Raw genomic sequence first — 23,990 nt, 5'->3', positions numbered from 1 at the left:
GGGGCCGGGCTTGGCCCACGTGCGTCGCGGAATCGGGAGCAGGGCGGCGCGCCGCGTCCCTCCCCTCCTCTCTTCTCCGGGTGGGAGGCGGTAACAGCTAGGCTGGGGCCGGGCGGCGGCCGCCCGCCATGCCTCCCGGGCTGCTGTGAGGCGCAAGGCGCAGCAACATGGGGCCGGATCCGGGCTGGGCCGCGCTGGTGTTGCTTTTCGCCGCTTCGCTGCTCACGGTCGCGGCCTGGCTGCTCCAGTACTGGCGGTCGGCGGCCCTGCGATCGCCGCGGCGGCAAGAGCCGGCGACGGAGGAGGCCGGGGCCCGGGCGCTGCTCGCTGCGCTGCTCGCTCTTCGGTCCCTGCGTGAGCAGTGGCAGCGGGCCTGGGTGCGAGCCCTCAACAGCCAGGCGCGCCGGCACGGGGTACGGCAGGGCGCGGGCGGGCGGGGCCAGGCACCGCGTCGGCGGCGAGGCGAAGGGCGGTGAGGCCGAGAGATTACGTCGGCTTCGGTCGAGGAAGGAAAGCTCCTCACCAAGCACTTGGCTGTATAGTCTGGACAAAACTGTCCAAAGCAAGCATTCGTTGTGCTATTTTCGGTTTTTTTGGCTGCTGCGTGTTGGTTTCTACTGCGCTTGGGGGATGGGGTGCTGATCTTCCGTAAGTCGAATATGGGTCATGAATCCCACAGCAAGTATTGTCACGGAAGCTTACGTTGCCTGTTCAGGCCTTAATACTTCAAGAACTTTGTTGTCTCGTTTCTACAGAAGGACTACAGAGCGCTGATGACTGCTGTGTGAAAGAGTGTTGTGTCTTGACTCAAGTTTAGTTGTCAAAAGAAATTGGTAGCATTGGCCTATAAGAGTATTGCGCTATTGTGAATGCGGATGGCTTGTTTGTAAAGGACTACTTACTCCTATTATATGGCTGATGTGTTTCCTTTCTAGATTATTTTTTCCTGTATGCTAGAGATTTGGGAATTGACTAATTGAATTGACCACGTCTGGGATCTGGATCTGGAAATTGACTTGCTCCAAATGTAAACTTCCTTGAGGCTTGTCATATGTATGTTGCGTCTGTTTGTTTAGAGGTGTACCAGTGACCCTGCTTGTGAAGCTAGGTATCCCTTATTGCTGCTAGTATTGACAGATTTGGTTTGTCGGAGCTGTTTGACTGTGCCAGTGAGAACACCTAGTCTCTCCTCATCTGGTTTTACTCTTTTTAAAGAAAGGAAAAAAACAGGAAGAAGAAAGAGGAAACAGCTGATTGTTTCATTGCGTTCAGTCATTTGCTTTGTCACCTTACGGTCTTTGTAATCTATGTGTGGCACCATGTTTTGCCTCTTCCTTGAACTTGTTAGGTTGACTTGGAAAGGCTGGCCTAGTTTCTCATTCTTTGCTACCTGTGATAAGTGAAATTGTGCTTTGTTTTAATGGAGAAATGCTGCAGCATCTAGCCTCTCTTTTCTGCCTTTGATCTAGTTGGCTAACACTATAAAATGGGAATGGGTGTTTATATCCCTTTTCAGGCTCAGATGGTGTCAGAGAACAGATTATTCAGCAGTGTTTTTAGGATGAGCTTATCCTTTGACAGGTTTTAACGGTTAAAGTACTTTGTTCCTAAAACATTTGTGGAAAAATGGGGTTTTTCACAAAGATGTGGTAAATGTGGCGGACATATGATCAAAGGTTGAGATGTCCATCAAACTATACATTGATGCCTGCCTTTGTGGACTTTGCTGCTCCTTCTCCATAGACTGTCTTCTGTTATTTTCATTTATTGTTGTCAATTGATTGTACTTAGTTATTGAATATGGAGAAAATGAAAAGGTGTTCCTTTCAAAATAATGTAAGGAAGCTGCGATAAAAGCGAGACTGGACCTGTTGTGTTTGCATCCTGTTTCTTTTACTGTCTGCTCAGAACAAACTCAGAAACTTTCGTTGCAGTACAAGAAAGTTGGCGAACAGTACCTTAAGAATACCGAGGGCAGGAATCATCCATCTTGCAAGTCTGACTTCTGTGACAGAAGTTAGGACTGATTGTGACCAATTGGACTATGTCCTCGATCTTATAGAAGGAGGCACAAAAAGAACAAGAAGGTGTGCTGTATAAGGTTGCTGTAGGACTACCTGCTTTAATCTGTTGAAAGTGAATCTTTGGCCTGGAATTAAACAAGACTAGATTATGCACTGTAGGATTATGCTCTTGATAGTTATGGGTAAGCCTGGAAGTGACCTTAAAGATCATCAACCTCCATCTCTTTTCTCATGGGCAGAGTTGCCAACCACTAGATCAGGCTGCGCAAGGCCCCATCCAACCTGGCCTTGAACATCTCCAGGGATGTGGCATGTACAACTTCTCCGAGCAGTCTGTTTCAGTGCCCCACTGCCCTCTGAGTGAAGAATTTCTTTCTAATATCTAACCTAAATTTTTCCTCTTTTAGTTTAAAGCCGTTTCTTCTTGTCCTACCACTGCTAGGCTGTATAAAATGTCAGTCTCCCTCCAGCGTACAAGTTTCTTTGAAGCACTAGAAGGCCACTGTTTTTTGAGCCTGTCCAGGACCCTTTGGGTGGCATTCCTTCCTACTATTCTGTCAACTGCAATACTTACTTTGGTGTCATTTGAACACCTGCTGAGGGAGCACTCAAATCGCATCAGCTACATAATTCATGAAGATGTTAAAGAGTACCAGTCCCAAGATGGACCCCTGGGAGGGACCACTCCCGACCAGCCGCCAACTGGACTTAGAGCCCTTGACAGCAACACTGGCTACAACCATCCAAACAATTCTTTATCCACCAAATAGTCTACACTTAAAATCTGTATCTCTCCAACTCTCCAGAAGATGATGTTGCTGCAGTGAGTTGCTGTGGCTAAAAACAGTTCTCTGAAGCAGGGCTTCAATAGTATTCTCATGTTCAGTTTGCCTACTCTGTTTGCTCCTTGTGAGGAAAGGGATAGGTTTCTTTAAGCAATGTCCTCAGCTCTTTATCATGGCCTTCTGTTCTTTGCGAAATATTTTCTGTGGAGGACTGCTCTTGTTACACGGGGAAATCCTTGAATGAGGAAGAGGAATACTTCCACGGTGGAGTTTGTAATCTGATAAACTGTGGAAAGGTGGAAAATAGGAATTAGTCAAGCACATGAGCTGAGATGCTGTATGTTGGAGATAGGTTTTATTGCTGGTGGTGTTTTTGGATTTTTAATTGGGGTGAAATTAGCAGAGAGGAGAGAAAAGAAAAGCAAAGTCTTGGTGATGAAGAAGGTTTAACACTCTCTTACAGTTAACAGGTATTCAGAATAATTTTGCATTCTCAATCAGGCTTGCCTGTCTGAAGTTAGTGTTTGTGAGCCTGGACCACTGTTTCATTTCTCTGCCTGGACAAGCCAGAATTGCAGTGTGGACATGTTTGTGTGCCGGTTGGATTCATGGAATTGGACTAGAATGTCTCTGGGGCCCTATGTTAGACTTGTTCATCCTCTTTGAAACTACCTGTGATACCTTGTCCACTGGGAACTAACGGAGTTCTCTTTTTGTAGAGTTCAGTGCAGATCACATTTGAAGAGGGTCCTCAATTACCACCAGCAGCAAATATAAGCTGTGTGACTTGCAAAGGCCAGTCAGGTCACAGCATGGTAAGGCTTTGTTGTTCTGAATTGTGCCATGTTGGGTTTCTCTGCAATCAGTCTTGTATGGGGATTGTCAATGCCCACATGATGGGAATGGTAAACCTGGGGGAAAGTTGTAGGCTGGGTCCATAATTTGGTTCAGAGATTGCAGCTCAGGGACTATACGTTGGTGAACTCTGTGTGAGCAGTGGATGAGATCCATCTGATAAAGCTGAGACGTAGGGATGCTGTGCCTGAATATCAGGGCACTGCAGTGCAGAGAAGAGGGCTTCTTTGTCGATAATCTTTATTGGCTCATGTATGGAGTCTTAAATGGCATATTTAGAGTGCAGAACTGGGGCTGGCAGACTGATGTTTCTGTCCTGCCTCAATAGGTTAATTTTACTTATTGCTTTTACAGATTTTGCCATCTCCAATCTGCATCTCAGCAAGGATATAAAATTATCAATTTCCTTTTCTCTGTAGGTGCTGTGTTGTCATCTGTCAGCTGAAGCTGTGAAGTTCCCTGTCTCTGTCACCCAGCAGTCTGCAGTTGCTGTTTCTGTGGACACATATCATGTCACTTTGGCTCTGCTCCAGGCTGAGGTAATAGTTGTAAAAAGTTTGTTGGTTTTCTTGTTCTACATAGCCCTATGCTGAAGGAGGAAGGGAGGACTTGGTGTAATGCAGCTGAAGGTCTTATTGTGCCAGAGAGAGAGCCAAGTTATTGCTACTGTCTGGTGGGGTACTAAGCATTTCCTGATCAGTGTGCAGAGTCCTGTTTTATGAGCATTGTTCTGCAGATCTTGGATATTTAATATCATCTTAATAAAATCTGGGACCAGAGAGGTGATGTATGGCAGTGTTCTATACTTGCTTTTAAAAGATCTGCTTGAAAGCTGGAAGATCCACAGAATTTGAAACTCCGTGCAGTGCGATAAATAGGGAAATATTCTGTCCTGTTATTGGTGTGAAAAAGAAATCCACTGTGAGGAATGGTTTACTTGCCAGGACTCCCCTCAATACATTAATTTTGTTTCTGTGTTGAATTTTTGGAGATGGAGATGTTTTTCCCAGAAAAAGGAACTGAAATTGCAATGGGTGGTAACTCCACAGTTGCTTTCTGGTTGGATTTGCTTCTCCAGAATTTCATTTTTCCCTCAAGCAGAAGGATTTCTTTGTCTTGGTGGCAGCTTCCTTGGATACTGCTTGGTCTTTGGTGCTATCGGAAGAGATGGTAGAATTAAGAGCAGTTCTACAGTATGAGGCCAGTCCCACGCTACTGCAGATATTACAGTTGGAAAGTTGTTCTAGAATGTCTTTGCTCTTAAAAGCTTTAATAAAATTTTCTGTGTAAGTTTACCAGATCATGCTGGTTTGTTCTTGTGTCTGCGTAAGAGTTCTTCATTCCTTCTGATTATCTCCTTTCCTTCCTTGGTGTTTAGTATGCCTGCTGCTGATCTCGTTGTGGCTGTGAATTGCCATCATTGTTCATCTTTCCTTAGTCTCTAGAGGCCGGGTCAAGACCAAGTCGCTTCTCTACTCGTTGGAATTTCTCCTCATCTGTGTCTGTTGAAGTTTTGATTTTTGTGTGTCTGATGGTCAGAATACTTCAAGTGCTTCTGTCCCACATTTGTCTTGCCTTTTCTGTTAAACCTCTTGCCAGTTACTTGTCTGGCTACTCTGTCTCAGATCTCTTACTTTCAACTCAAAACTGTGTATTCCAGGTAAAGAAATGTTCAAAAGCAGTTTCTTTTGGTTACTTTTGTTGAACTGTGTTAAATTTAAATTTTGTTCCATTGTTTTTAATAGCGATCTTGAGTTGGGAGTTTTTCCTCTGTCGTTTCATTTGTGTGTTGTATTAATGATACCTTTATTTTGTATGGATGTGGAACTTTTCAGCTGAACTACAGAATACTGTACAGGCTGTGTTGTTGTTGCAGACTATTGGTGACCTGAATGAGTTTGCAGACCAAGGATGATTTCCTAGAGACTTTAGAAATGGTTCTACTTATGTTTGACGGTGGTTAATGACATAGCTCCGCAAATACAATGTATTAGTACCCAACTTGCTTTATCAGATTGTCTTGGGGGCTTTTTCTTCAGCCAAAGAAGTAAGATTTTTTTTTTTTTTTTCCTTTGATGATGTCTGGACATCCAATGGCAGTGAGGAAGCTGGATATGGAGTGATGAATATTCTGTAGCCAGTTACTCTCGGAAGCCCAGGACCACCTATGTTCTTCCTTGTTTTTTTTTATAGCTGCAGTAATGGGGAGGCCCTTTTAGTTGCTGAAGGTGAAGCACGGCAAGAAACACCAAATGAAAACAGAGCGTTCTAACTGCATATTTGTTCTGGGTCAGGTGGAGATCCACTTGGAGGAGATACAGAATCAGGGTCTCCTGGTGTCATGGACATTCAAGGACAGACCAGACTTGGATCTTTCAGTTCTTCCAAGACTTCAGCCTTGTGAGGTAAGCAAACAGGGAGGCTAGGCTCAGAGGGAAGAGGGAAAGTGCTAAAGGAGCGCGTTCTTAAAGAGAGCTAAAGCAGTTCTGATACCTGCTTTCTGAGTTTTGCATAACATCTGAACTCTGAATAGAGTATACGTAGCAAAAAATGCTTCCTGTCTATGTAGGTTCTACTGCTGTTGCCAATTGCAGAGCTGCAAAATGAATTGGAGTATTTTATTTTACTTTTTGGACTTGTAAAGCGTTCAGAACCCGTGAGTGTTTGTGGCTTGATGAGCTGAACACAGATGTGCTTGCAACTCAGGGTGTTTTTTTTTTGTTGTTGTTGTTAGTTTTATTGAAATCCTTGTCTTATCTTTAGCGGATGTAGGAATTTGGCTTTTATGAAAGTGGTGGTGGTACTGTTACATGAGGTGGCAAGGATACAGTAAGCCCTAAAGGCTTCATTGTCAAAATTTGCAATAGGGAGACTACAGATGTAAAGGTCAATTTATCTTGCTTATATAGCCTGTTTTTGCCGGTAACTATTACAGCAGCGATTAAGCGCTGGGGAGAGGGTGTACAGGACAGAAGAAGAGTATGTGGGAGGGTATTTCTGGGAGAAGGGCTGCTTAGCATCATAGAGGCTTTAGAAGCAGTTGCAGCTGTATAAGGAGAAAAATTGTCTGCCTCCGTGTGACATTCCTGCATTTCCTTTGGATTTGTGGAGAGAAGAACGAAGGGAAAGCGGATCTGTCCACCATAAAGGATCTAATCGAGGATACTATTGTCAGCACGCAGCCAGCCATGATGGTGAATCTGAAGGCTTGCACAGCTGGAACTGGCACAGTAAGATTCTCTTCCTGTAGCATTCTCATGCCTTGTATGCTGTGCCCTGAAGTGCTTTGGAGGGCCTAGGCTCATTTTTAGACAGCAGTCACATTCTTAACAATAATTGGGGTATTGTGGCACAGGGAGTGGGGGGGAATTAGTAGGGAGAGACCTTTGGAGTGTCGCCTTTGGTTCCCCCTTCAAGTAGTCAGAAAGCTCATTCCTATCTGTCTCTTTTCGTGTCTACCCTAAATTTCATGTCTGAAGTGACATGGGGGCCCACCGAAGGTTGATAGCTTGTGGAATCTGCACTACCTCTAGGTGGCTTTGTGGATATTCCGTGAGGAGCATTTGTGAGATGTAAGCACAAATGTTATGTGTCTTACTGCTATCTGCTGAAAAGCAAATGGTAAGTCATCAGTCTTCCTCTCATGATTCCTCAGGTATCCAGCAGTAAGGTGACCCAAGAGTCTCCATACAGTGTAGTAGAAGCCCCTCTGGGTTCAAAGCTGTTGCTCCGGAATCTTCGTGTGCTGAACTTAGGCTCACAGAGGAGTGGAGGTAAATGTGAAAACACTGCTAAGCTGAAGCAGGGCAAGTGTGGAGGTAGCAAGGTTAGAGCAAGTGGATGTTTGTCTTGAAATGGAAATATGTGTGTGTGAGCTCTGCCTTGTATTTACAGGTGCATACATGTTCTCTTTCTCTGTTGCAGGAGTTGGGGAGATACGCTGTGTTGCAGAACTAGACAGTCCCCCGCAACAGAAACGGACAAGGCCAGTGAGAGCTGGTAGCACTGGCATTGCTGCAGAGATGGAGTGGAATGAAGAGCTGTTTCTGTAAGTGTCTCCCACCCTCCTGGCAGTTGCAGTAAAGGCAGACTAGCATGACCTCTTTGTGGAGGTGATGTCTGCAGTGCTGGTGGCGTGTGTTCGTGCTGCTGGTGTACCGGGCTGCAAATACTAGTGATTGGCCCCAGCTTGCATGCGTATTTCCTGCTTCCTTGTATGGTGTGTGTTTTAACTGGATGGGCAGAAGTGCTGATTGTATGGAGTACAGGGGCAGGAGCACTTAAATTTCTAGACAGTTTTATTAGCTTGCTCTGGAAGCTTATGCAGCCCAACATGGGACATAAACTTAAACTCTCCTCACCTTGCTGCTCCTTCTTAAGGTCTCCAAAACAAGACATGCATTCCAGAGCTTTGGAAAGGTGATTTGAGGGAAGGAAAATATTAAATGAACTTGTTTACACTGCGGCATTTCTTCAAAGACTGCTTAATCCCGGTTCTTCTGTCTCTGTTTCAACAGTGAGTTAGGACCCAGAAGTAAGGAGCTGAAGTTACAGGTGCTGGAGAACAGCTGCAAAGGGGAAGGTAAGTATGAACAGCCAAAAAATGGATTCTAAGATGAGATGACAAAACTGCCTAACGAACTTGCTGTGCTTTGAGCCAGTGATTCTTCTATGTTGGAATCATATGTTACAAATTCTGCAAGGGATTTCCGTATCAAACCTTATATGAGTCTGTGTGTAAAGTACCTCTCAAGTCAGTTGTCTTTACTGCGGGTCGTGGGACCCTTTAACTTTCTTGCCTGGAAGCAGTGAGAGGGATGCAGAGACTTGTCCACGTGTATTGGAAGGACAGGGCAGAGGCTCTTAATTCTTTTGGACTTGTGGTCAGAGTACAGACAATTGCACATTTTTGATGGAGGCTGCAAAAATACAACTTGTCTAACATTTGTTTTGTAGATCAGCAAAGCAGAGCCTCTTCTGCTGAATCTGGGACTTACTGGAATTAAGGCGATCTGCTTTGATGTCCCATGGGTCTAGTTTCCAAAAGCAGATGGACCCTGGGAAAGGTCTGAGGTGCTGAGAAGTCATGTGGTTTTTCTTTTCTTTTCTCCTTTTGCAGATGTGCTGCTGGCACATACTACTCTTTTGCTTGATTCTTTGGGCAAACAACCCTCTGGGAGACAGGTCTGCTCGCTGGCCTCAGGAGCTGGGCAACCACTGGCAGCTGAAGCTACCATTGTATTGGAGGTGAGCTGATGACTTCGTAAGCTCTGTGAGTGCATGCTCTAGAAATATTTGTAATGTGAGACCATAGCTGGAAACCAAAGTGATTAGGTCTGAGCCTGTTGCAGGGGACTAACAGAGAATGTCTGAGAATGTGTCACCTCACCCTTAGTCCCTGAGCTTCCCTTCCATTCAACAAATGTTGCAGTGAGGATGGCTCCTTAGTGTCCAGAGCGGTAGCTTTTGTTGTTTGTATGCCCGTCTTTCATTTTGGGAGGAGGGTAGTCCCTCCTGAGCTATGTTTTATTTTTTGTAGCTTTTATACCAGGATTCTTCTGCATCTCTGAATGCTCAGCATGCCACATCTCTGCATACCAGCATCACCCCCACAAAGAAGGTGGAGATGGACCGGACCATCATGCCCGATGGCACCATTGTGACTACTGTCACCACAATTCAGTCCCGACCCAAGGTGGATTGTAAGCTGGGTGAGGCTGCCCTGAGATAGGAGTCTTGTACAGGTGGCTGTTCAGACACCGAATGTTGGGTTGTTGTGGACTTGTATTTTAAGTATGAAGTGGGTGAATGGTGCTTTTGGCTTTCAGATTACTGTCCTGTGGCTGTCTGGAGATTAGTAGGAAGCATTGAGGGGAGGGAACTGACATATTGATGTATCTCCTGTATTTGGAAAGAGATATCAGAGGGATGAGCCTCTCTGACATTGAGGGTGGGACTTCTGCGTGATGTTGGACTAAACATTTTGGCTTTCTTACTCTGTTTTCTTCACTGCTAAATGAGTTGTGCTCTGTGTACTGAATACAGGCCTGAAAACCTGTTGCCCTTGCTTACCAGTTGTTGCTGCTTGCAGTCTCGGCCTGATGTCTTGGTGAATGTAGTGCTGGCTATTTAGTGAGGTAGGGTTGGGAAACAGCACAAACAAGGGCTTGTGACAGGGCTGCTTTGCGTGTCATTCCAGTTGCTTCTTACTACTTGACTGCTGCAAAGCCTCATATCGGCAGCCTCTGCAGATGTTCTGTGTGTGTGTATGATGCTGTGTGTGTAGGGGACCGTGACAGTGTGATGAAGCTGCCTCAAAGCTGCCACTTTCTTTTGTCTCTGTGTCTTTTCCTATCTTTCACTACGAAGATTCACCTTCAAGGTCACCATCCAAGGTGGAAGTGACAGAAAAGAAGACAACAGTGCTTCTGGAAAGCAGCTGTCCTCACAACTCCTTGTCCAGCAGCAGCCGTAAGTGCTTGCGAAACAGGGCTTCTTAGTGGGGCGGTGATGTTTCTTAGCCTTTCTCAGTAAGCAGCTGTCTGAGTGAGAGTTGCTGAACTCATCTGCATTTGCTGCAGAAGAGAAAGTCCAAGTACCTAAGGGAAGAAGAGAAATAAGGGATGGGAGGGCGGGACGTGGAAGCAAGTAAAAGAAATGCTTCTGTGGCTCTCTCATCTGTTAATCTGAATGTTTCCTTGTCTGACAAAAACATCTCCAAAGTATCTGAACCCAAAGAAGTTTGCTCATGCTGTATCTCTGTACTTAGTGTTTCTGATTGTCTCTGGGACAGGGTGCTTAGGCTCTTTGGATGCTTTGTGGCCAAGACTGTGTGACCTCTTGTAAGTCTTTGGAAGTTTTTTTTAAGTGGGAAATGGGAAAGGTATTTTAATAATGCATCTGTTGGGAAATCAAGCTTAACAGGTGCCTAGAAGAGATGAGAACTCTGTGGAGCATCCTTTCTTTAATGTCTTTGAGCAAATCTATAATAAATTCTGCTGTCTATTGTAACATACATGCAGTAGCCCATTGAAAGCATCATGGTCATTAAGTGACCTCTTGCCTGTGTTGAAGGACACTACTTCAAGTGTTGGTATCTTTCTTGTGCTCAGGAGACAGCCAGATGCCCAATGGCTTGGATCCAGTGGCTGAGACGGCAATCAGGCAGCTAACTGAGACAAATAACAAGCCTGCCAAGAAGACCCCAACAAAACGTAGCACGCTGATCATCTCAGGAGTTTCCAAGGTGTCTGGCAGTTAGAGGTCTCCATTTTCATTCTGGGAGGTTGTTTCTAGGAATGTGTGTGTGAAACCGCCCTGTCCTCTAGAGAACGATGAGGAAAGATCCCGTTGCAGGGGACTTGCTCAGCAGAACCTTTTTGCTGCTTTCTTGCAGCTTGTTCTTATTTCCCAGCAAACATCAAGGTCACCTCGTTAGTCTGCAGGGCAGCTGTCATGGGAAGCTCACAAAGCATGGCAGGAGAAGAGGAAGCTGTTGATGTAGCCAATTGGGAAACCTCATGGAGAATCTGAGTTATCCTGGGACTTTCTTATGGGAGTGAGGGAAGTATTGCAAAATGTAGTGGAATCAGGTATCTTCCAGTATGTTTTGGCAAAAAAATAAGTGACCATTGTATGTCTGTGCTTTCTAGCATGGTTGACCAAAACTGGAGATAAATGCAACGCTTTAGATCTTGTCTTCCTGTCTGACCCTCTAACATCCTCCAGGTACCTCTTGCTCAAGATGAAATGGCACTTTCTCTGGGTTATGCTGCATCCATGGAGGCCACAGTATATGGGGATACTGGGGCAGTCTGTGCATCTGACCAGGTGCATGATTCCACTGAGTCATCACAGCTGCTGGAAGCATCACCATCAGAACAAAGAGCTGGTCAGGAGCTGGATGAGACGACGCGATCTGACATCTCTGAGAGACCATCTGTGGAAGATGTTGAGTCTGAAACTGGCTCCACAGGAGCCCTTGAGACCAGGAGCTTGAAAGATCACAAAGGTGAGGGTGAACTGTTAGCCAGTAGCTAACGTCAGCTTGTTGTCTCTGAGGAAGAAGTAAGACCTTTGCAGGTTGCATATTCCCAAGACAGTGTTTCGGCCTCTGAGTTTTCAGATGAGACACATATCTGTCAATAGCGATTCTTCCTCTAAACTCTGCTGCTGTGGTGCAGAGCTGCAGATTGTGTGGACCTTGATACGCTCTGTTTTCTCCATTACCATCAAAGTAGCTAGCACCTCTGGCCTGCAGTACTATAGGATGTCCCCACAGGCTCCCAGCTTTTAAACAGTGAAGGGTAGGTCTGCCGTGACTGAGGTGCTGTTCTGGAATATCCAGGTTTGTGTCAGTTGGGCAGACTGCATGACTTGGATTGGTTTGCTTGAAGCCATGATCGTTTCAGTTTGCTACAAATTCCCTAAGCAAAGGCAAGCCAATACTCTGTTTCTCAAAATCGTGTTGGTCTTTTGTTTGCATGTCAGGTGAAAAGGTATGTGGCCCAGATGCACAAGAGACCTGGTGAGCTGGGAAAAGAAGGAAGAAAAAGAAGGAATTGTGGAATTGCTCAGGTTGGAAAAGACCTTAAAGATCAAGTCCAACCGCAACCTAACCATACTACCCCAACTCTAACAACCCTCGCTAAATCACGTCCCTGAGCACCACATCCAAACGGTTTTTAAGCACATTCAGGATGGTGACTCAACCACCTCCCTGGAGAGCCTATTGCAGTGCTTAACAACCCTTTCAGTAAAGAAGTTTGTCCTGATATCCAACCTAAACTTCCCCTGGCACAATTGAGGCCGTTTCTCCTCGTCCTGTCACCAGTGAGAAGAGACCAGCCCCGCTTTTGCTGTAGTCACCTTTCAGATATTGGAAGAGAGCCATAAGGTCTCCCCCTCAGCCTCCTTTTCCCCAGACTCAACAGCCCCAGTTCCTTCAGTGTCTCCTCGTAGGCCTCTAAGCCCTTCAGCAGCCTTGTTGCCCTTCTTTGGACCTGCTCCAGCATCTCAGTGTCCTTTCTGTACTGAGGTGCCCAAAACTGAACACATTATTAGAGGTGAGGCCTCACCAATGCAGAATACAAGGGCAGGATGACTTCCCTAGTCCTGCTCACTGTGCCATTCCTGATACAAACCAGGATGTCATTGGCAAAGAACCCCACTATCTATAGAAAATACTGTTGTAGCACTGAATAATGGGCAGGTTTTGGATATGCCTTTGTGTTCCCTTTTGGGGCTGCCAGTAAGCAGCATTTTCATCCTGTCCTGCCTCTCTATGCCTTCAGGAGCCATCGCTGTTTTTTTTTCTTCCAGATTTGCGCATATTGTGAAACTGCAAACAGTTGTGCTGAGAGTGTGATGACCAGCTAATCTAGATGCCCATATGATGGGCTAGCCCAAGAAGCGCTTTCCCTGTTGTATGTGTTGCTGTGGATATCTCCACACTGTGATATTCCCAGTCATTTTCCACATCAGTCTTAACTTTAATTTAAAGTTCTTCATGACTCCTCTCAAGTAGATGGCTGCATAAAAGGAAGCTTATGTACAGGAGGTGTGTTTTTAGGAAAATAGCTTTGTATTGCAGTCTGTGCTGAATCTGGACTTTGCCTTGCAGTTGGAAGCTAGGACTCACTTGACCTGTGTGCCTTTGCTGATTGGAATGATGGTCGCTTGTTTAAGAGTGGCCAGATAGCAGTGTGTATTTGTCGTCCCAGAGACTCACTAGTGCAGGACACCACCATGATTGCTATCTTCTTCCTGTCTTTGCAGTTAGCTTTCTTCGGAGTGGTACCAAACTCATCTTTCGGAGAAAGAGCAAGCAGAAGGAAGCTGGCCTCAGCCAGTCACACGATGACTTGTCCAATGTCACCGCTGGTTCTGCCACCAAGAAGAAAGCTGGCAGCTTCTCCCACCGCCTCATCAAACGTTTCTCCTTCAAGTCTAAATCCAAACCTAAGACTAGTGACAACACAACAACAGGTGAGAACTGAATGAAGGAGAAGCCAGCTGGAAGGATTCAACAGAAATTGTCTTCTCTTCTCTCGTCTTTCCACTCCACTGGTACCTGTGACCTGCAGTCCAGTTCCTTACATCCTTGTTTGAGGGAAGACACCTTGGTACTTGACACTGTCTAGGGAGCGAAGGTGATGAACCCAGGGTTGAGGCTGCTTAACTGTCTTTGCTCAGCCTTCTCTGACTATTACGCTCTCTCAAAAAAACCTAGCTGATACGCTAATCCCCATTGGAGTCCCAGGAGCTGAAGAAATGACTCTGTCTGTGTAGCTGTCCAGCTTCACCAAGTGTTTCCTTGAAAGAGGGGGGGATTTTTCAAGTGACAGCCGCACTTAAAAAGTGAGAATCTGCTAAGGTATCTGCATTTTTCAAGAGCTATGGGTTGCATAACCCATAATAATAGCAGAATTCTGCACCTCGCAGAATTCTGATATTGAGAAAGGATGGTGTGGTCATGAGCCATTCACATGTTGCTCTTGCTTGGTGCAGAGGCTTGTTGCCTGACTGAGGTGTGTGATGCGTTGTGGGGTGGTGCATTCTTGGCCTAAGAGCTGTGAGCAGAATGAGATACTGTTCCCCTATTGGAATGGCTTCTGGTTCAGAGGGTGCTGAGGAAGCCTGCTTTCTGCGCTCTACTGATGAAGAAAGGTGTCTAAGGACAAGGAAGTCTTAAGCACTAGGCAAGTTTTCTGTAGAAGGTGGAGTCCTTGCAAAGTTTGGTTGCTGCTCTTGGTGTGCCGCCTGATGACACAACCCTCCTGTATTTGTGTTCTGGAGTGGGGAAGGGATCTTGTTGCATGCATGTACCAGCTGTCTTCTGTACGAGTGGAACCCTTTTCCTTGTGTGTAGCTGGGGCTTCCCCAGTGTTCTGCTGGAAGATGGCAGAAGCTGTCATCTGGTCCTGCACTGTGCGTGGCCTCGTTCTCTATCAGCCCTCGCACCAATGAGCAATATCGTGCTGGAGTTGGAAAGTGAGAAATGTGGCAATACCAGCAAAAGAGCAGTGTGATATGAAACCTTAAGCTGTGTGGCAACACAAGTGAGGAGCTTACATGTTTTCACAGAGGAAAGTATAGGAGGAGCCTTTCTTGGTGGTATTTGATACTCTCCTTCTTCTTAAAAATGTCTTTTTCTGTGTTTAAAGTGGAGGTGTTTTTGCAGTGGGTGTTTCTTGAGAGAGAGCTGCTTGGGGGAAAATCAACTGCTTGCATGGGAGTAAACACTGCCCTTCCAAATTAATGTTTTTCCAGTCTCCTGAGATGCATGCATTAGTGAATATTTGCAGAGGCCCGGTTTGGATGAGTGTTACAGTACTTCCTGAGGAAATGATAGTGCCCTGTCAGAGTAGATGGTTTGAATGTGGAAGCTCTTTCTGTTTTGTGGGTTGTGGAGTCAAGGGAACGGAGCAAAAGGGAGGAGGAAAAGCCTCAGAAGAGAGATCATGTAGGCCTGGCTGAGTTTTCTAGCTGCTCTTTTCTGTTAAAATGTATTTTGAAACTATCTGTGACACAGTGCATCATGTCAGGACAAAACCTAGGTTACTGATAGGGCCTTGTGCCATTTCTGAGGACTGCAGTGTGCTTGGTAGGTTGCTGTAAAGGGATTTATAGGTAGGAATTTAGGGTGTGTCTCAAAAGTATCTGAAAATAGGGAAGACCATAGTCACTTAGGCTTGGATTTTAAGTGTCGATGTGTGCTGAAAGAAAGGACTCTTGTTTTCAATCTGCTGATTCGTCACAAGGTTGAATGTACCTAGTAAGTTTGACTGTTCCAGTTGGCTGACCAGGCAACTCTTCTCTGTTTTTCAAGGTCTGAAATTCTTTTTGCCATTCCCCAGTTCTGTGTGGCTTTCTGTGCAGCTTGATGCACTCCAGATGTCACAGAGCTTGCTATTCAGTAAGAATAATGAAAATCAATTTATTTGATGCGCCATGTTGGGAAGTTGGCTGTCTGCAACTAAGCCCTAGTAATTTCTGGTTTGGCGTAGGTTTCCTACTCTGGATCAGTGATGTATCACATGTGGAACTTTTTCATAGGTGTTGTTCCCAAAGCCCCTCAAGGTTTGGTTCTGGCTTTTGTATTCTCTCTTGCAATGTCCCTCTGTCATTAACATTATTTGGTGCTGTTGTATTTTTGTTTGCTTTTTTTTTTCTAGGTAATTTTGAGGGTTTTTTGAACGAAGTGTGCTGGTTGTGCCTTGACAGCAGAACCTCTCTGGTGGGATCACTAAAACTTTGTATTACCAGTGGCTTTGAACTGAAGGGCTGCTGGCTCTTCCTACGGATATACAGTTGGACCTTCTACAAGTCTTATTTAATATTTATGTATTCTTTAAAGCTATGTGAGCAGTGTGAGCTGTCTTGGCATGGGGCAGCTTCTGGCAAGTGCCTGGGGCTCCCACCAGTGCTTCTGGAATGTTAATGTAAGAGCAGCTGTGAGGGGTAGTGAGCACTGCCCTTGTTGGCATGGATTGCCCTGCAAAATGCCAATGAGATTTGTGTCTGATAAACGTTTATCTAATTTTAAACAAGAATAGTTTGTTCCACTTCAGAGGAAGGACACAACAGGAGAGCTGGAAGTAAAGCACAAACCAGAGTTCTTCACTGGCCTCAGGGAACCAGGGAGGTTTTTCTAGCTGTGTTAAATAGGTTATTCCTAGAATACATCCATGCATCATAATGAACTTGTTCCTGCTTAGTAGGCTCCAGGATAAGGTAGCTCCGAAGTGGAATTACTGTTTTTGATATTTTACCTTTGACCTTTCAAAAGAATTACAGTAATGTCTCAAAAGAATTTTCTCAGAATATCCTGCACTGTCATCCATAGAGTGAATGGCATACATGGTGCATGATGGTGATTGTGTTTTTTAACCTTGAATTTTTGGTGGTGTTCTTTATCGTGGGCAGTAAATTGGATGTGGAAGTTTGCATCTGGCTAGATAGCTTACTAGCTAGCTAGTCTCCAGTTCAGACAGGGTACATCCCCAAACATTAACTCATATGTCTGCTTTTGTTTTCTTTCTGCCACATCATTTATTCTTAAAGTTCTGAAGTACAGAACTGGTATTGTAGCCTATGTTTTTCTACAAAATGTTCTCTGTAAGTGCAGAATATTTTTCAGAGTATTTAGATAAGATTTGGGGGACAGTAGGGTAGAGGAGAATGGGTCAGTTGTCTGCGCTTAGAGTTTTTTAGTACATTCTTGATTTAATGCATTCATCCTTAATCTTCATATCTGTACATGGCTTCCTTTCTCTATTGCAAAGGTTTTTTTGTCCTCCAAGTAGTAGGTGACTGATTTTCTTTTCCCAGTTATGTGAGCTTGTGTGAATCTGCTGGATTACTTGAAGCCAGGTACAGTAGCAGATCCACAAAGAGATGTGATTATTGGCCTATGAAATGATTCTTTTCTCATATTCTTTTCAGAATGAAAGGGAAGGTCACATAGGTCTCCAGTCTCCAGAAACTATAGACAGAGTTTCATGGAGTTTTCTTTCATAAAACTCTGTGTAAAATAAATCTGCTTGTATTTAATCACTGCTTGTACTTTAAAAAAAAAAAAAGAAAAGAAAAGGTTTTAAATCTGCTTTAGATGTTTAGGTTCTTGTGGATACTCATTCCCTCAGCTTGTTGCCACTTCAGAGTCTGCGGATTTTATAGTGACAGGCCACAGAGCAACCACAGTGTGCAGTGCAGGCTGTCATCTAATTCTTTAGACTCCAGCGATCTTGTTAGGTTGCAGTCTCAGGGTAGCCTCAATATTTGCACTTAATGAAATTGGTCCTCGACCAAATAATTGCATGGAGAAAAGGAGTGGAAGTGTGGTGAACACAGATAGTGTTCAGAAAGAGTTCTGCCTATTTATGTGAGCCTGTGTTCCAAATGCTACATTTTGCTGCTGACTACAGAAGAAAAAAGAGGGACTATTAAATGAAGCCAAAGTATACTTTTTTTTTTTTTTCCCTTGGTGTATTGGATGAAAAAAGTTGGTAGAATTTACCTATTCTATGTATTTTCACTTCACTGAAGAAAACAGATTTCTCTAGCTATTTGGTTGTAACTGTTTCTGTCTGGATGTGCACTCTCCTCGCATTTTGGCAAGGCTTTTAAGCATCTCCCTGTTGAAAAAGCCCTTGACATCTGCCTGCCTCTTTGTACCCTCTTAAAGTGAGAAAAACGTGCAGGAACAAAGGGACCTGCAAAAACCATCAGTGCTTTAGCTTGCTATAGGCTTTAATGTGACAAATGTTGACTGAGGCCTGATACTTGGAGAGAAGGTTCAGTGGCTGCCCAACTCAAGGGTACAAGGATTGGGTACATGCTTGCGTGTTTGCACATGCTTGTGAGTAGAACGTTCTCTGAATATGTGAAACTGATTGCAGTGCACAATGACCGAACGGACACGGTTGGAGGGCTTGGGAGAGGCCTTAAGTGGTATCCACAAAATATGTCTTGCTCTGATACATCTCTCCAGAGGTAGACTTGAGGACAAATCTAACCACCGCATCAGTTTACACCTTCAAAATGCTTAAATAGTTGAGAATGACTTTTTAGACATGCTTAGCTGAAGTGGGGGAGAAGTAGCAGAGACTACTCAGCTAGCCAGAAAACAGTTTAGCAGAGGGGAAGTGTCAAGAAATCTTCAAACAGCTGTGAGCGTGCCAGGGGCGTGTGCTGTTTCTACTCTTGAACTGGGTATATTGAAATGTGTGTGCTTAAATGCTTTTATTACTATTGATGCTGCTTCTTACGACAGCTGATCTGAGTTCATGTTTGCTAATCCTATAGAGAAGGAGCTGTTACTGGGTAGCTGTCGAGATGCTTGACTGCTGGGTGAATGGTATTTGCTTCTGGGATCTTTTCCTGTGTTCCTCCTCTCCCTGCCCCTAGTTCATGGTGAGTGTAATGAAAGTAACAATATCAGTGGCGGTCAAACTTCTGAAAAAGACCTTCATGTACTTGTGATATTTAGATTTTTCTACACAGCATGATGACTGCTCTGAACCATCTTTGCTTGTAGAGGTACTGGACCAAATATGTATGCTAAATCTGAATTAGCACCCTTCCTTTTGCGTGCTTTTTTTTCTCCTAGCATTTTAATGCCTTTTTTCTAGGTGGTTTATTTTAACTCCAGGTTGTTTGGAGGGAAAAAAACAGGAACTCTGTAGTTATTTAAGAAATGGAAATAAAATGACCTAATTCAGACAAAATGAATGAAGTTATTGCACCTTTGTAAATGTTGAAGAATTCCATTGCTGTGTAATGGCTGAACCTGTTAACTTATTAAAACATGTGGAAATGAAAACCTGATCCTGAGCTTTACTTCATACATACTGAAGTGTTGTGTGTGGGCCATGAGCTTTCTAGAAGTCCATGAAGGTACTAGATTTGTTGCTCTGTTTTGTAAGATTGCCACCTCTGAATAACCCTTTTTTGCGAAAAGTAGATACAGTCTGCAAGCCCTCAGCAAGTGCTGAAGCTTTTGTCTCTCCCTGTCTTATCTGTCTTAATCTCTCTGTCCTTCTCTTTCTCTCACTGACTCTTGCTATATCCCTCTGCCCATCTGGTTGTCTCCTTTTTAAATCTTCTTGCATCCTGCTCCCTTATTCTTAATTTTTTTCTTCCTCTGTCTCTGCCCTACAGCCCATGGCTACGGGAGGTGACTGTTCCCCGCTGGCTGGGAGAATGCTGCACCAGACCTGACCACTGAGGAGAAGGAAGAGTATAGAGGTGCCAAGCGCTGCAACAGACCTCTTGGGAGTTGTGTGCATTAGTGACTTACTTTGCACTTGGCAAGTGGCTGTACTGAGTGAATGAGCCTTACATATTGTGGGGGTCTGGTGGTGGCATTGTGCTCTGCAAGGGCTGTATCAGTGGAATGGTTCTGGAGAAGCCATGTGTTTGGACGAGAAGAGAGTGGTGATGGGGGAACAGCTGCTCTACACAGGGCCAGTGGTGGCTACAGGATGTGGGATGGGAGGAGGAAGGGAGTGATGGTGGTTGGGCTGCATTCGGTTTGCTGCCTGAGCAGCTGTGGATGTTGCAAGCTGAGGGAGAAAAAGGAGAGGGATTGGGGCCGTACCTGGGCCATGGGGCCCATGAGAAAGTATCCTGTGACCAAAGTGGTAAGTGACATGGGATTGGGATGTGGCTCTAGGACTGATTGGTGGGATTGTGCTGAGTAGGTCTCGGGAAAAGACCCAGTGAGGGTCTTGGTTGTGCTGGAGGTGTGGAACAAGGGTGGAGATGTTCCAGTTTCGTAAGTAGGATATGTACTTTGGGAGACCAACAGAATGAATTAAGGCCAGTGGCAGTTAATGCGAAGAGCTCCTGGCCTTGGGTCTTGCTTGCTCTGTCTTGCTGGAAAATACTTCCTGAGACTTACAGGTTTTCCTCACAGTAAGTTCATTATCTGTTCCACTTACTTAGCGTGTATCCCTGGAAGGATGATTGTAGGAGACAAGATCTGAAGCATTTTAAAAACAAATAAAACACCAGAAAAGAAAACCCAAACCAAACTATATTGACCCAGTGAAGGCAGCAGATTAAATGTTGGAAGGCTTAGTTCATTTGTTCGTTTTGGTTAAATTAGTCACGAATTTGCACAATTCATGTTTTCACATTTTGGATGCTGTCCGTCACGTTAGTTCATTCTGTAATTTGGAAAAGAAGAATTAACTTTGTTCTTTAGGAATTAAGCTCTCTTTCTTTAGCCCATACTTCATCGCTCAGAGAGGTGCTATTTTTGATCTAATGTAATGCCTTCCTAAAATTCAGTCCAATCTCAATTCTCTACTGTCTAGTTACAAGAACTTCCAACAGACTTCAAAGTCAGGCTTTACAGGCCAGAGGTGGAGCTAACACGGAGGCCTCTGGATTTAAAAAAAAAAAAAAAACAGGAGGCTGAGAATCAGGTGCTTTGTTTGACATTTTTACTGCCTGTCCTACCTAACAATTCTGTCTGTCCATAGGGCACACATTTGGTCGGGCCCTAGCAGCTTGATGCTTATGAATGTAGTTCTTTCTGATGCTGAGCTGCGCCACTTGCTGTCTAGACCAAATACACATAATGTTGGAGGAGCTTATTTTTTTCGCTTTCCTTTTTTTTTTCCTTGGAGCAGTAGTACGGGGAAAACATAGATACTTTCTTCTATGCCAGTATGTTTCCCATAGCAGTATTCTAGGTATGACTTCTGTTGTTGATTCCTTACTTCCTTGTTTTAAATACTGAAAGAAACATACTGTTCTTTTTATTCTGTCTATGTAGAACACCCTTTGTTTCCTTTGTATTTTTGAGTTGTACTCTCAAACAGAGTGTACAGCTGGATCTAGAATAGTTGCCAAAGAGTTGCCTGTGGGCAGATTGTGTTGAATTTCCCAGATGGAGGTCATAAAGTTTCTTGCCTCCTTGAGAAGTGTTCTTGTATTATTCTTATATAGCATTGTGTGTTTCTGCTGTACGGAGATATATATTTTAAATTATTGTAATTCCATTATCTGTCTCCCAAAGGTGATGGTGAGAAGCATGCATGGTGATGACTTATGTGTACTTCATGCTTCACATTAATTCTTCCTTTGGGTCAATAGTAAACCAAATCCTTGAAAGTGTGACTGGGAATTCCACCATTATTAAAAGGGTTCAACCGTGGTGCCTGTGGCAGAAGGCCCTGTGACAGATCCTGGCAGCAATTGGGAATGAAAGAACTGATGACAAGTTGCTGAATATCAAAACCAATCCAGTGGATATTTACAGGCATTGGGTGAACGGGATGGAATTTCAGAGTGGTGAGGCCAGGTACAGAAGCTGTTACTACTATGTTTCTTCTAAAAGTAGCTTGGCTGTTTTGCGTTGCTCTGTTAATCGTTCTGAACTGTCCTTGGTATGCATCTGTCCAATTGATACCAGCTTTTTTCATCACTTCTGACGCTAAAAAAAAACCAACATTTTGACACTGGCAAAAAAAAAAAACCAACCCAAAATATCAATTTATTTTTATTATGTATTTATTTATTGACAGATATTCATAAGCACTTGGCACAAGCTTGCTGGGTGTGGAGAAGTTTTCCGTGGTTTTCTTTGTCTTTTTTAAATTTATGTTATTTTCTCCCCTCTCATGCCCCATGTAACTTTGCGGTTTTCCTTTGCTCTCATGAAAAAAAAGAGAACGGAGCACCAGGGACTGCGGTGCGGCTCCGCGTCAACCCGGTCAGAGTCGTTGTTTTCGCGGTCTCTGGTGCCCCCACGTGGCCAATCGGTGGAATTGCGGCAGTGTGTTTGGTGTCGCAGGCAGCAGGACGCATGCGCGCAGGCGCGCGGAAGTGGTGTACGTATGTTTGCTCTGCGCAGCAAATCCGCCGATTTTATACTTAATCCTCCAAGAAGTAGTGCGCTTGCGCTAGAAAGCTTATAATAACATTGTTTCTAGGAAGCCCACGCGTGCGGGTGAACAGTCAATTCCTAGACCGCCGACGCAGTGATACTTTTTTCTTTTCAATTCTGAGTTCTCGTTGTCTATTTGCTCGGGCGGTAATAACAAATGAGCCTGCCCCGGGAATGAACTATTTTGGCACCCAGCGGACCCTGCGTACGTCGCATGCGTAATGAGCAGTGGAGAAAATCGCATGCGTGGGTGTGTACCCGAAAATGTGCAAGCGAAATGACGTGTACACTTCATCGCATATAAGTGCGGCAACGTGCTACACGTTACAACAATGCCGACACTGGCGCATGCCTATTGCTCCCTCAAAACTCACGCGTGCGTAGTGCAGGGGTGAGACTCGAAGATGTGCGGTGAAATACCCGGACCGGCGCATGCGTATTGCTGTCTCAAAACTGTCGCATGCGTAGTGCGAAATCGAAATGGCGCAGGTGCAATAGAGTGACTGCCACGCACATGCGCACTACGATGCAAGCCTTGCGCATGCGCAGTAGGGTGCAAAAGTTGCACATGCAAAGTACGGCACAAGTCTGGCGCAGGCGCAGGAGGGCGCAAGCCTGCCGCATGCGCAGTACAATGCCAGTCTAGCGCATGCGCAATAAAGAGCCAGCATGCGCAGTACATGCCAGACCGGCGCATGCACAGTAGAGACCTAGATTAGCGCATGCGAAAAAAGGAACGAGCCTGCGCATGCGCCGTACGGTGCCTCAAAGGCGCATGCGCAGTACGGCGCCTGTCAGGAGCAAGCGCAGTAAAGTGCAAACGAGGCGCATGCGCAGTACGGTGCCATCCTGGCGCATGCGCACTAAGGTACAAGCACAGCGCAAGCGCAATACGGTGCCAGGATAGCGCATGCGCAGCAGGGAGCCAGCCTGCCGCATGCGCAGTACGGTGACGGCACAGCGCATACGCAGTAAAATGCAAGACCGTGGTATGCGCAGTACGGTGCGAGACAGACGCATGCGCAGTAGGGTGCCAGCCTGCCGCATACGCAGTACGGTGCCTTCCAGCCACATGCGCAGTAGGGTGCCAGACCGGCGCACGCGCACAACGGTGACTGCCAAACATACTCAGAACGGTGAATGCCAGACGCATGCGCAGTACGCTACCTACGCTGCGCATGCGTAGTACAGTGAATTACTGGCGCATGCGCAGTACGGTGCAACTTAGCGCATGCGCGCTAGGCTGACAGCTCAGCGCATGCGCAGCAGGGTGTAACACCGGCACATGCGAAGTACAATGCCAGCCTGGCGCATGCGCAATAAGGCGACAGTCTCCCCCATGCGCAGCACGGTGCCAGTACAGCGCATGCGCACAAGGGTGCCAGCATGGTGCATGCGCAGTACGGTGCCGGCCAGACGCATGCGCAGTTGGGTGCCAGACAGCCGCATGCGCAATACGCGGCTGGCTAAGCGCATGCACAGTAGGGTGCAAGACCGGCGCATGCGCAATACGGTGACAGCCCGGCGCACGCGCAGAAGGTTGCCAGACAAGCGCATGAACATTAGGGTGAAAGCCCCGCACATGCGCACTAGGGTGCAAGACCAGCACATGCGCAGCACATTGCAAGCATAGCGCAAGCGCACAACGGTGCTTGACACGCGCATGCGTAGTACGGTGCGTACCTGGCGCATGTGCAATACAGTACCTGCCTGGCCCATTCGCAGTAGGGCGCCATTTCTGCGCATGCGCAGTACGGTGCCACTCTAGCGCAAGTGCAATAGCGTGCCAGGATTGCGCAGTACAGTGCGAACTAACGCATGCTCAGTAGAGTGCCAGCCTGGTGCATGCGCACTACAAAGTGATGTTTAATGTTAAAAACAGGGATTTCTATGAAAATAAGCCATATTTAAGCTCAAAAACAGGGA

At 45.5% G+C, this 23,990-nt stretch overlaps 1 protein-coding gene across 7 annotated transcripts; it reads left to right on the top strand.

The window, feature by feature from the left end:
* The first annotated feature begins 46 nt into the window (after window positions 1-46).
* Window positions 47-21,670, top strand: C2CD2L (C2CD2 like). Of its 7 annotated transcripts, XR_006181036.1 has the most exons (16): window positions 51-413; window positions 3,529-3,624; window positions 4,084-4,203; window positions 5,959-6,069; window positions 6,781-6,894; window positions 7,320-7,437; window positions 7,589-7,712; window positions 8,182-8,246; window positions 8,784-8,911; window positions 9,204-9,375; window positions 10,034-10,135; window positions 10,777-10,910; window positions 11,393-11,675; window positions 13,442-13,651; window positions 18,473-18,580; window positions 19,328-21,670. XR_006181036.1 is itself a non-coding variant. In XM_042882420.1 (15 exons), exons 1-15 carry the CDS (start codon window positions 168-170, stop codon window positions 13,040-13,042), a joined length of 1,878 nt encoding a protein of 625 aa, XP_042738354.1. In that variant the 5' UTR covers window positions 47-167; the 3' UTR covers window positions 13,043-13,425. The 7 variants fall into 7 exon arrangements, 6 of the variants coding, with proteins under 6 accessions (XP_042738354.1, XP_042738353.1, XP_042738352.1 ...); XM_042882420.1 differs by lacking the exons at window positions 13,442-13,651; window positions 18,473-18,580; window positions 19,328-21,670 and adding exons at window positions 12,155-12,162; window positions 12,986-13,425 and having other exon boundaries at window positions 47-413; XM_042882419.1 differs by lacking the exon at window positions 18,473-18,580 and having other exon boundaries at window positions 52-413.
* The last annotated feature ends 2,320 nt before the right edge of the window (window positions 21,671-23,990 follow it).

This window comes from Lagopus leucura, unplaced genomic scaffold, assembly GCF_019238085.1.
Source record: "Lagopus leucura isolate 7727_CA_CO unplaced genomic scaffold, USGS_WTPT01 Super-Scaffold_100034, whole genome shotgun sequence".
Taxonomy (NCBI): Eukaryota; Metazoa; Chordata; class Aves; order Galliformes; family Phasianidae; genus Lagopus; species Lagopus leucura.
This window is presented reverse-complemented; position numbering and strand designations above follow the sequence as displayed.